This window comes from Hippocampus guttulatus, chromosome 5 (genome assembly GCF_054856545.1).
Source record: "Hippocampus guttulatus isolate MCC_2025c chromosome 5, RoL_Hgut_1.0, whole genome shotgun sequence".
Lineage (NCBI taxonomy): Eukaryota > Metazoa > Chordata > Actinopteri > Syngnathiformes > Syngnathidae > Hippocampus > Hippocampus guttulatus.
Genome location: NC_141265.1, coordinates 15909516 through 15922391, shown reverse-complemented (window position 1 = coordinate 15922391; position 12876 = coordinate 15909516). Strand labels below are relative to the sequence as shown.

The 12876-nt window shown below is 43.6% G+C and overlaps 1 protein-coding gene across 4 annotated transcripts in view; it reads right to left on the bottom strand.

Moving 5' to 3' along the window:
- fancc (FA complementation group C) overlaps positions 1-9544 on the bottom strand; it is a 32588-nt gene extending 23044 nt beyond the window's left edge. For 3 of the 4 annotated variants that reach the window (XM_086110876.1, XM_086110879.1, XM_086110880.1), the window contains exons 1-4: positions 9424-9544; positions 5578-5768; positions 1588-1675; positions 1310-1404 (exon numbers count right to left, since the gene is read on the bottom strand). In XM_086110876.1, the coding sequence (XP_085967002.1) occupies positions 1310-1404; positions 1588-1675; positions 5578-5733 (339 nt within the window). In that variant the 5' untranslated portion in view covers positions 5734-5768; positions 9424-9544. Of the gene's footprint in view, positions 1-1309; positions 1405-1587; positions 1676-5577; positions 5769-8513; positions 8545-9423 lie in introns of those variants that run through there. The other variant, XM_086110877.1, reaches the window with a different exon arrangement.
- Positions 9545-12876: the final 3332 nt, after the last annotated feature.

Sequence of the window (12876 nt, the reverse complement as noted above, 5' to 3'; positions counted from 1 at the left end):
CATCTGCGTGAACCCTGTTAAAAAGTTCTCTTCGACTCTCTTGATGAGTTTGAAAAACCACAGTAAAGTCGCCCAGTGGCTCGGCCCACAACATAAAATGCGAATCTTTCTCTGGTGAGGAAAGGAACTCAAAAACAGCCTATTTTCATTTGCTTTGAACGTCTTGTTTCTCTTTTTTCGATTAGAATAACAGAAACCAGCCTTTATTTTTCTTCCGCCATTATAGTGAGGAAACAGGACATAATACAGTGGCACACTGTATTATCCGTGCACTAAATCCGCCATATTAACAATTTAATCGTCTTTGTAAGGTACATTGTCCCATCCATTACAGAAAAAATAAAAGTTCAGCCTTCAACCAAAATTTGCAGGACTTTTGCCTCTAAAATGACACAAAAATCAAGTTCAAATGGCTGTCATTCATGATGTCATACGAAACGTCAGCATATCTCACTATGCTTCAGCTCACACAATTTCTTTTGCCAATCTTTGGTTCCATGTGTGTTTGAAAGCCATTCAGAACGACTAGTTGACAGCAGTAATAAATGAAATGAATGTACACCAGGAAGTGTGGCAAGTTTTTGGGCTCTATTTTCAGAGATAGGCGCAAGTCCACTTGGCGTAAAAACTGCCGCATCTTCATTTTTTTTGTCATGTTACGCTAGGCTGCACGCTCCGGCAGACCGAGAGCATTTTTGATTTAAATGACTCTGGCGGACCTGACAATTTAGTGATAAAAAGAAGACTGAAATTGAGAGCAGCAAGTCTAAGTTGTGGCGCAGGTGGTGTAAGGGGATTTTGGTGGATTTGATTGAGGCGCAGGCAGACAGATTATGAGGTCCGCGGACGTGTATGGGTGATGTCATCGTATTTCATTCGTAAACATAACAGCTTAGGTCAATTCCTTTGCAGCATTGTAGAAATCAATTAACTGAATAAACATATCTATTTTTAAAGCACCTCCCTGACAGTGGCACAACTATAGGTGGGTGGTGGTTTGTCAGACACAGATGCATGATGAGTGGTAGAAGGCGGGTTACAACTGTCCACTGCACAGAGTCAAATTCAAAGTCAAATCACTCGGTATCATAGTTCCTTTTAAATGAACCTTGCACGCACCAAGCTCCAACGAGTCCAATTCAGTCATGTGGACCTGCGCAACTCTCCTGTGCTGAATTTCAAGGGAATGTTGTCGATTATGGAATTATGACTTTGAACCAAAATGCAGTGTCGGAAGAGCATCCTTTCCGGCATGGACTGTGTTCTGTCTTGGAAGCTCAACTGCAATTAGACGGAATGAAATCCATACCTGTATCCACTGGTTAGCCTTTCTTTCTAAAGCATTGGCTGGATGCTCAGAGTACAGCTCCCACAGACACTGAAATATCAGCGCTCTGCTTTTATCTTGGAGAAAAAAAAAGAAGAAACACACACCTAAGATCAATGTACGGGCTCAATCTCCAATACAGTTACCAAAATGATAGCCTTCATGTTTGTGGTGTAATTGAGGAATATTATAATAATAAAAGTTCTTAGAGGGCAAGACACACTTCACATCAGTTCAGAAGGGGTGTATGATGCACTCACCATCAGCAGTGACAACAGGGTTCCAGCACAAGCGGCCCAGAATCTGGCCGAGAGAAGGCATCGCCTTCATTGTCTCTGTTGTGGAACTCTTGGAACAGTCAAAAGAAAATCATTCATTATTTCAATCACAATTTTTGAAAACTTTCATAATATTGAATTTCATTTCGGGGGGGGGGGGGGGGGGTTGAAGAGAAACCTCCAAGTTTCAGTGAGGGCGGCCATCAGCCTGGAATGGCTGGGTTGCAATTTTGCAATTTTGTTGCTATGCTACATCAAAATTACTTTTGTTATATATAGTTTTGATTCCTTAGTCATCAGTGCTAACGTTCTGCTGTGTGTGTGTGGGGGGGGGGGGGGGGGGGATGCGCACAATTGCACAGTATAGACACACACAAAATGAAGTTTGTACAATGTCAGCACCCCCCAACTTTGCGCTATTTCAGCAGGATTATGGCAATACTGTATTAGGGAAACTGGGCTGCCTAGGGCAGAGGCTTGCAGCCCCTCCCAGAGCTGCTTAGTTTTCTTGTTGTGGTTCTCGCCATAACGGCTGTAGTGAAAGACAGAAGACAGTCTGGCTCATGCCCACGGTACTAAACTCTGTGTGTGTGTGTGTGTGTGTGTGTGTGCAGCTCATAAGCCATATTTCACACAGGAGCCAGTTTAAGCAACATTTATTTTAATGCCCCGCCGCCCCAGGCCCAAATAAATAAATTAAATCACAACAAAATACCAAAACCCATCGGTAATATAGTGAAGCGTATGTCTGCACATGTGCAAGCGTAGCCAATCCTGTATACAGTATTACCGAATTAACCCATATCAAGTCTGTATCATGTTTGAACCGTGAGCTAATTAAGTTCAACAGTGTAGCTTTGTTGCGGGAGAAGCCCACACAGAGCAATTGGACATATGCAAGTGTAATCGAGGCAATGTGCTGTTGCTCAAGCAGAGAGAAACTCCGAGTTGGCCTCAAAGTGTGTGAAAGAAAGCTCTCAGACGATCACATGCAGCTGCCTTTGAAATGGCTTCCATAGGTTCCTTGGTGGGCCTTCAAACAATTCCATCATAGGTGTACGCGGGTCGTTTGGACTACAGCAGTGTTGTTAGTGAAAATGCACATTTCCCGTTATCGACCATGCACATTTTTACTCATTCACTCCCAAAGACGTTTTTAAATGTCTTTTCAGACTTGATCTAGAATTGGCTGGTACTGAATGAGTTAAGTTTCTTTACAGTTCCCCCTGCCATCAATTGGCCGGCAAGCAAATTAGACCCGTTTTAGTTGGGGGGGGGGGGGGGGGGGGTTACGAAGTACAGGGGTGCCTCAGCTTCCGGCGGTGCTCTAATCCTACGGCAGCGACTTAACCCGCATTTGTACAACGGAGTCGGAAGGCGCTGTAGTCGATCACTAACCTACACTCGTGAAGTTAGAATTACTGGTCGAGTAAATATGTGAATAAACATACTGAAAAGAGGTCAACTCTGATCAATTCCGACTTCATAGTAGCAAAAGTTTAGGTAGCTTTGTGCCTGTGGTTTAAGCATGAAACAGACAAGATGCCCAACTTGACTCATTTGGCTGAGTGAGATCACCATTAATGGGAAGCAGAGTGGTCAAAGGCAGCTTCTCTTTAAGCCCCCCCCCCCCATCAGTAAAGCACATGTGATCAAGAGCCCCAAACCATCTTCCTATCCTGAACATGTGGGGGGGGGGGGGACATCAATGTTGCGTGATGATGCAGCTGCAAAGAAATGATCATTTCCTTGTCAATACCATCCCGAGCAAGATGTTAACTGAAATCCGTGGCATAATTGAAGCCTTGTTGACATTGTTGCTAATGAAAGAAAATGTTTGCTCCGTGCGTCTTGATTAAAGACAGACCCGAATCTGATGACTCCAAGTCAAGGGCAGGTTTATAGAAAGCCTCGCTAATTTCAGATGAAGAAAGCAAAGAGGAAACACTTGCTCCTGACATCATTTCAGCTTCAATCAGACCAGTCTGAACAGTCAATGGCAGTTTCCATGATGAACTCATCAATAAAAGTGTGGAGCCGTCTTCCCAAACTGCTTCATCTCCTTTCATATCATCGGGCCGTTTGAGAGCCAGGTGATTTGGAATTGTTAGGAGAGTAAAAATGTACTGGGAACGTTAAGGAGATCGACAAGAAAATGAGAAACATCCAATTCGGATTTTATTCAACGCTTCACTATTTGGGCACACGCCACAAGAAAGTTGTTAAGTCATCAAGGGATACGGAGTGCTGCCAAGAAGCAGGCTATCCTCAGCTGGTCTTTTATGACTCTGGTGCCTGTAAAAAGGATTTCAATCCAATTAAACTATACCAGCTTTTCTCTCTCCCTCCTTTTTTTTTTAAATCCAATTCTTCATTTTACACACCCCAGCATGACATATGCCTGGAGTCATGCTCACAGAGTGGAAGATGGAAAACACAAAAGATTTTTTTTGTTAAGTTCTGTTCTGACTAAACAGTTCAAAGCAAATTTGGAGGTCAAGCAATGCTTAGTTTAAGCCATAGCGAGCGACGCTTGGGCTGGATTTACACTGACGGTCTCAAGTGCCCATTCCCATTTCGGCCCGATATCTATTGACATCGATTTTTAAGTGACCTGGTTTGGCTCACCTAACTCCCACACAGGTACAGTAGGTCTCCGTATATATATGAATTGATTTAAGTATTGTGTTATATCAGGGCCAGTGCTAAGCTAATGATGGCCCGACACTCAAAAGGATTAATGTCGAACCCCGCATCTGCCATTCAAGGACAGGGTAGAGCCAATCTGCCTGCCCGAGTCATATTCGCAGAAAAAATATATATATATACAGTATATCATGTCTCATTTTTATTTAAATATGAAATGTGGCCTGATTTGAATCTCTCCCTCCATCATAAAAACTGATCATTTTCATTTGGTGCTGATATCTATGGGCTATCTTTGCCTTTTATTGACAGGCATTCCTCTTGCCACAGATAAAGTATTTTGGCACAACAACTGCTAATATTTGAGGCAGGAGGCCATACTGCAAACATTCAAAAACAGTCCAAGCTGTTAAATCGGCAACCGCTGGTATTTGACGTCTTTTAATTTTGCTGGCAACAAGTACTCACTCTGAGACAGTGTCAATAAACGTGTGTAATCTAACATCATTATGTCTGAAGTGTCACCATAATCTTTTTTTTTTTTTTTTTTTTTTTTACAGTAACTGGGCTCCTCAGACCACATGATCCCTTTTCCATTGCTCCAGAGTCCAATCTTTATACTGCATAGAAAATTAAAAACATATACTGTATGTCTGATCGGATATATGAGTCAACTGAGTTACAGGCTTGGTCACCGAACAAATTAAACTTGTCAGTCAAGGTAGCAGTGTCTTCGCCAGTCACTGGAAGGCACCTATGTCTTTTCATGTTTAAAACAAGAAAGCGTCATTGAGATTAAAACATCACATTAAAAATGTCCAACCTATTTTACGTTACGCAGCACATAAAACAGTCCATTCGAGCAAGTTTGTAATTCCTGAGAAGGAGAACGAGCACTTGCGGTCTTAGCAACACTGAAATCTCACAGTGCCCCCCCCCCCGCGCCATCATTTCCGCCTCCTGCCCAAGGCTGCTACAGCTGATTTGGGGATACATTAGGTTAGCACTGCGGGTCCCAGCGCGGCTATTACCTGACAAACTCAACATTGCAGCGCTGTCAGCCAGATATGGGCGACCTCTGCAGCGCACAGAGCCGTCTCTGTTGGCCTCCGAACGCTGGACTTACTGTTCACGGGCTGGCTTGGACAGAGGCTGAGTGTGCGTGTGTGCGCGCGCAAGCATCATTAATCTGACGGCCATTTGGCCGCTGATCCAACTGATAATTTATCTCGGCGGGTTGAGTGTGTCAGCTCTGTGAGGCATGCTCGTATGAATGAACAATCAATACTGACAGCATCAGTGTATCGCGTGCGTTTGGATACTTACCATGCCGTCGACGTGCATGAAGAGTCGCTGGAGGAAATCCCTCAGTGAGCACAGGTGAACGCAGGTATCTCTTTGAACGTCCCCACTGCGGGCTTGGCCCCAGGCTTCAATTTTGTCCAGCCACAATTGCATCTCTGTTTGCTGAACGAGGGCCATTGATTGAGACGTCGCTCGGTTTCGTATGAGGAATCCTTTGACAAGAGAGAAAAAGAGTCAATTGTCGTGATTACGCAGGGTAGTCGTGGACTGTGTATTGTCAAGGAACGGGGGAAGAGAGCCAGGAAACATTCACATTGCTTTCATCAAAGTTTAATCATGTTTTGTTGGAGGCTGCACGTTGTAAAATGATAAAAACTGACGAAATATGCTCAAACACGCACTGACTCACAAACGTTACAGATCACTTTTTTGAACGGTAGAAACATCATGGAGGAGAAAAAAAAGAATCCGTTTTGACTGACACTCATAATTATATCTAGATCTATCTCTATAGATAGATAGATATAGATTTTTAGGATTAGGTTGTAATTTACAGACATGGAGTACTGCATGGCATACATTTGGGAAGACTTTCTGACAGCCAAAATGTTACAGTACCTGTCTAGGTTAAATTTGTAAACACAGAAAGAAGGTGACAAATAAAATGTGTGGACTTCAACTTTCTTCTCGGACAGATTTGTTTTCATATTGGCTGAAAATATACACTGAAATATTGCAAATGTTCCTCATTTTCACCAAAAGCCTTCTAAACACAAATTGGGAAATAGTTTGCCTGCCACTATTTCCCACGAATAAATGATTTCGGATTCAATTTGTAACTGAAAGTCTTTACAATAACAATCAAAAACAGGGATTGTATATGATGAGAGAGTCTTTCACAGTCATAACGGTCCTCTGAGGGAAACCATAACTACGACGTGGCCCACGGCGAAAGTGAATGTGAGCCAACTGCCTTTGCTAATTACCAATTTGAAAACGGCTGTGACATCAGCGTTTACCGATTTGACCATTCGTGGATCCTTATAAAATCCCGTCAATTGTTTGGCATTGATTGCTGATTGGTGTACTGAAGCAAGTGAGACCAAATGAAGTGCACGACTTGGCTGAAACCACCACAGCGGCTGCAGATTCATTTACGAAGACCAATGTGACGTCAGCTTATCCATGCAATGCTACTCCCGTAAGGCAGGACTTTTATGCTCCGGCATGGAGCCAGGAGTTCAGAACATTTGCGGAGAGATCATTCGATCCATCCACGAACGATGCGAGCCAGACACACTGACCGCTATAGCCAACTGTGCTGCAGATCATCTATTCCCTGAGAGTCAATACATGAAACTGTTAATTGCAAATTGCAATGACTTTGGCAGAGCAACGAGTATGAAAAGTGGCTTCCCTTTGAAGCTTTTATTCAACCCTGGGAAATGCCGTGATTGTTACAGTTGCAAAGCCTCTGCAACTCTTTCTTGTAATCAGCCGCAAACTCGATCTCCTTCTCAATGACCCACTGGAGAAGGTCGTTTTGGGCTTCCTCCTTGCGGAGTTCCTGCTCCTTCAAGGCCAACAATTCCTCCAAGCCCTTCTGATAAGACAAGTGGCTCGCTGCTTCCATCAGTTCCACAAAGACCTCGTTCCACCTTCGCTCCTCCTCGTCGATCTCGGCCTGCTCCTCCGGGAACGCTTGCGTCGGATTTTCGGCGGCCACGTGGTCTACCTCCAAGGCCAGTTCTTGGAGTCGCCTCATTCTCTCGTGCTCATCTCCCAAACACATGTCCCGCACCTTTTGGAGAAGATCACTCTCGTTTTTTTTCTTCATCTTTTGCATTTCCACCTCCTTGGTCAAGTACTCCACTTGGTCCCACAGGGTCTTGTACTCTTCCATTTCCAGCCGTAGCTTGGCCAAGAGCTCTACCACGGCGGGCTCTTGGGTCTTGACCCGCTCCTCCAGACATTGTAGCTGCGCTTGCAGGTCCGTCACTTCCTTCTCCAGACGCCCCTTCTCTGCCTCAAAGAACATGCTGGACATCTTCTGGCAGGCCTGGCCGTAGATGTCAAATGCTAATCGCAACAGGCGTGAAAACATGCTGGCCTGCTGTCTGGGGATGCACTCGGCATTAACTATAAGAGCAGTTCCAACAAAAGCATGCAAACAATCGGTCATGTCGAAGCACCAGCAGACGACAGCTGCAGCAGTGCTTTTGTATTCGTCTTGCAAACCTTTATGACGTCATAGCATCGTCCACTTCACAGCCGCCACCATGGCAACGGCTAAATTTGTCGCTGTCAAACATTATGCGACAAGACAGTATACAATGGGATCCCCCAAGACCAAACACAAACCGTGAATGGAGACTGTACGACCATTCGAAATCGATTCTTCCCATGGGAAGTTGGGAAGTACAGTGAACCCGGCATATTTGCAGTTCAGCATTCACAAATTTAAAAAAAAAATAATAATAAAATAAAAGAGTCGGAGTCACCTAAACCATCTCCAATGACCCCCATGTTTTTTGTACCGGTATTTGAAAATGCATTTAAAAAATACAGGAGGAAACCATGCGGGCTGAACCACGATTATGCAGGGGGCCCTTGTAGTTTAAATGAAAATGTTGACTGGAAGACTTTAAGAATGAAAAATGAAGTATAGGATAGAAGTAGATTTCTTTATACGTTTGGAAATGTTCACATTGAAAATGTGGATATCTTCAAAAAAGTAGGAAGACACTGAAAGTTGTTCTCCAGTTGGTCCAGAATGCTGCTGCTCGCCTCTTGACTGATACTCGTAAGAGGGAGCACATAACTTCTAAGATAAGATCTCACACTGGGGAAATTTGCCATCTACTCTGGCATCCTTTCACTGGCTCCCTATACATTATTGAGTTCTTTTTAAGATCCTATTATTTGTTTTCAAATCTTTAAATGGCCTCCAACCTTACCTCTCTGGGCTTCTCCGCCTGCCCGGTGCCTCAGGTCTGCGGACGAGACATTATTAGAGGTACCAAGAACTAAGCGGAGGCTCAGAGGGGACCGAGCCTTTTCCGTTGCTGGTCCCTCTCTTTGGAATGACTTCCCACTGAACATTCGGCAAGCCCCCTCGCTGCCCATCTTTAAAACACGTCTCAAAACTCATTTGTATGCTTTGGCTTTTGACTCAGCATGACTCAGATGTGGTTGTTTTAAAGTGCTCTATAAATACAGTTGAGTTGAGTTGAGTTGAGAGAGGTGGGCATTTTGAAGTGGTTTGACTCAATTGAAAATTTGTAAATTTGGGAGGAATGTGTTGCATTTCACCATAAATTATATTTTGTGCGGGAGGTGTAAAATGTGAAATTACAATAAAGGGGGGATTTTGTGAACTATAATAAAATAGTCGCTCAGTTGTTCATACAAATTCACGGGTTTTTTTCTATCGCGTGTTATGTTACGGCGTGAACCTATGACCCCCCTGGTTTGTACTAAATAGCCAGTGCATGCTACCCGTTCAATGGTTGTCACATTTTTTCCCCTTTGCTGCCACTGTTAGCCTTTCTATGGAAGCATCCCAAGGGAAAAAAATCCAAAGAAAACGGAAACCACACTTGTGGTTAAGATTTCATCAAGAGCTCAATGCAAAGCTTCGATCCTGCACTGAAAGTTCATAGCAAATTCTTGCGGTGCTTACACAATGCTGACAACAGCCACATATGTTGCCCACAAAAATATGTACATGCACAAAAAGCGCTCTTCGACATAATTCAAGGGAAATGTTGACATTCATGTCAGACACTCGCTTGCAAGCATTTTGAACACCCTCGTGACGGGAACGTTTTGAACGTTTCTTCGACGATGAAATGAATTACAACTTACCCTTGAACAACAAGACAAACTTAAATTCCAGTAAAACGAATGTATAATTTTCGTTTTTACACTGAAGAGGTCAAGTTAACTTTTCCCAGACGACATCAACAAACTGTATTTCCCTCTTTCAGAGTTCCGCGTACGAGCGAAAATGATTGGCTGATGGGCAATGACGTTTCCGCTGAATAGACTGCATTGTGGGAAATGTAGTAGTCTTAATGCCGGTGGCGCTGGTCAGGCAAAAGGGCCACTCAGCTGCCAAATTACAATGAAAACATGAATAAACGAAATCCTATTATAAAAATAATTGCGATAACAATACGGTACATACATAAACACGTCCACGTACAGACGTGCACACCTTGTTCGAGAATTTTATGGGCCTTTAAGTCTGTGTCCTTCGGGAAGCCAGGCAAACTAACTCAGAGAAGTCATCTCGCTTTCTCTCACATGCCTTAAAAATATTATAGATATTTGCGTCAAGAGGAAACCAGGGATTGGCGGAAAAAAAAGGAGAAGCCTGCTGTGACCAATGTGAAACAGCATCGCTGAGTCTTTTGGCATATACTGTACATACAATGCATATTTCATAGAAGTTACTGTACATGCACGGACACACACAAGACGTATTTTTTTACTGTGCACCCGTGCGTGTGCGTGTGTGTGCGCGCGTGTGTTTGAGTGTGTGTACGTGTGCGCGCGTGTACACGTGGGTGGGTGTGTGTGTGTGCATGCGTGTATGTGTGTGTGCGTGAAGCTTGTGCGTGTATGTGGGCGATCTTCAGATGAGCCCTCTGATTAAAGATGCTGTTGTATCCAGTTTTACACAGCTGTCTCCTACAATTCAGTTTCATCAACCGGTAAGTTGAGACACAGATGAGATACTGCATTTCATAACTCATACTTTTTTTTCAAGATCAATAGGAACTGCATAAAGTCATCATGGCGAAATCCAACATTTTTAGTGTCATTGCAATCAGGTCATTTATATTTATTTCAATGGCTAAACTGCGTGAGTGGACAGTTACGTAGTATCCCAAAGGATCCAGCAGATGGTACTGTAATGAAAAAAGCTGCTTCCGAGTCACATTAATATATTCATTTTATAATCAGTTTTTGCAGAGAGTCTGTCTTCCTGCTGACTCTGCCTGACCCTTTTCCTCCTATGTGGGATAGAAGATCCAAGGCAAAAAGGTAAACCTTTAATAAAAACCTTTGCTTGGATCATCCATCCATCCATCCTATCCATTCATTCATTTTCCGATTCGCTTATCCTCACAAGGGTCGCGGGGGTGCTGGAGCCGATTCCAGCTGTCTTCGGGCAGTAGGCGGGTTACACCCTGAACTGGTTACCAGCCAATCACCGGGCACACATAGATGAACAATCTTTTGTGCTTCACCTTGGGACAATTTTGAGCGTTCCATTAACCTGCCGTGTATCTTTTTGGAATGTGGAAGGAAACCGGACCACCCAGAGAAAACCTACGCAGGCAGGTGGAGAACATCCAAACTCCACATAAGAAGGCCGGAGCCGGAAGCAAACTCTGCACCTCAGCACTGTGAGGCGGACGTGCTAACCAGTCGATCACCGTGCCGCCCCGATTCATTGCATCAATAAAGGCATGTTTGCCCTGGGCCTCCACTCACTCACTGCTACTCATTCATTTTGCGCGCGAGCACACACACGCACGCACACACACGCACGCACGCACACACACACACACACACACAAACATAATGATGTACATTCATCCAATCGCTGCACTGAAATGTACGTATACACTTACGCTAACTGTATAGACACCTGCTTCCCATTAGACCAGTGTGTTGCATGGAAGTTGAATGGGATTGTTGAACACACACACACACATATTCATCCATTTGCCCCCTTTTGTTGATGCTAATTACACCCTTCCTGCTCTGAAACCCCTTTTTCAACAACTTCCACCTTGACCCTCTGCCTTTCACTTTCTCTTTTACAGTGTGCGCTTTATTGTGTGTTGGAAGGCACTTTGGTTTACACATTCACACACACGCACACAATTTTGGATGCTGATGAATGTAATTGACTTTAATCAAAGCACATTTATATAAAAGGATGATCATGAAAGGCAAAGCTGATGACTGAGATTGAAAAAAAATCATAATATTAAAAACATAGAAATATTGTTTTAATATTTGATTTTTTTTTAAATCCCTTTCAAAGTTAGTGCTTGACTAATTTGGTCCAATACTTATTTGTCCAGAAAGCCCACATTTCATTTCAATGTCCAAACTTAATGGCAGTGAGTTCTGGCTTCTGTTTTGCACTTTCTTCCAGAGGGAGGTAACAGGAAGTGGTGCTGGCCAGGATGATGTTTAGGGCCTCTCCTTGACAACAGCAGGCCTGCTTAATGTCTCCCCCCATTTTTAGTTAGGTGGGCCCCAATCATAAGGCGAGTGATTTTAATGAGCCTTCGGTGCGGCGGCCGCACCACGCTGTGATGCACTTTGAGATGACAGTGTCCACAGCGCACCTGTAAAAAGTTAACCACGAGGTTGTCGTGTAGCTTCCTCAGGAGAAAGAGGCCCATGGGAGGACTTTCTCATGTCCCCCCCCCCCTCCTCCCCAAATAGTAAAAACAGGGAACCCTCACCACTCGTTAACATTATCGAATTGATGGTTTTGCTCTTTTGTGTTCTTTCTTAGTTATTCACAACGGAGAATATGAACTTACTGTATTACTGTATTAGATACATTTCGCACCAGGACAGGACTTAGGACATATCCCTGAGTGACCCCATTGTTTGTAATGTTTGTTTTTATCCAACCTGATACTCTTGTGGAGCAGCTGTTGTGAAAGCGCTATACAGCATCAATAAAGATGTATTGTATTGTAATGCAAGGCCTCCGAAATATGCCGAAATGTAAAATATATCACCAAGTGAACTCAGCAGACCTCCACCAGGGCCTGTTGAGTATTTTCTGTTCAACTTTGTAGCTGGGTGACAGATGAGACAAGGAGGAAACCATTAAATATTGGTGCAGATCTGGAAAAAGATGCGGCCTTTGTGAGCAGCCGGTTCTGGTATATTTCATCGCACACCTTTTTAGATGTTTTATATTTCTTGAGTCTTTTACTCAAACTGTGTTTTGAAAATAATGCTATGCAATGCTAGTTGAATTTTTGAGTTATGATTTGTTAAAGGATACTCCATGTATACAACAGGCACAATAAATGACGCATGTGTATTTGTAGTTGAACATAGCTCATGTCATCGCTCAAGGGGAGCAGGAAAGTGCATTTATGTAAAACATCGCTGTCATTCATGCCTGGCACGCCAACACACACACACACACACACACACACACACGCACACACACACACACACACACACACACACACACACAGACATCCTGGATATGAAGCCTAACTAAACATGATGATTTAAGATATAGTGACTTTTAGAGCACGTAAACAC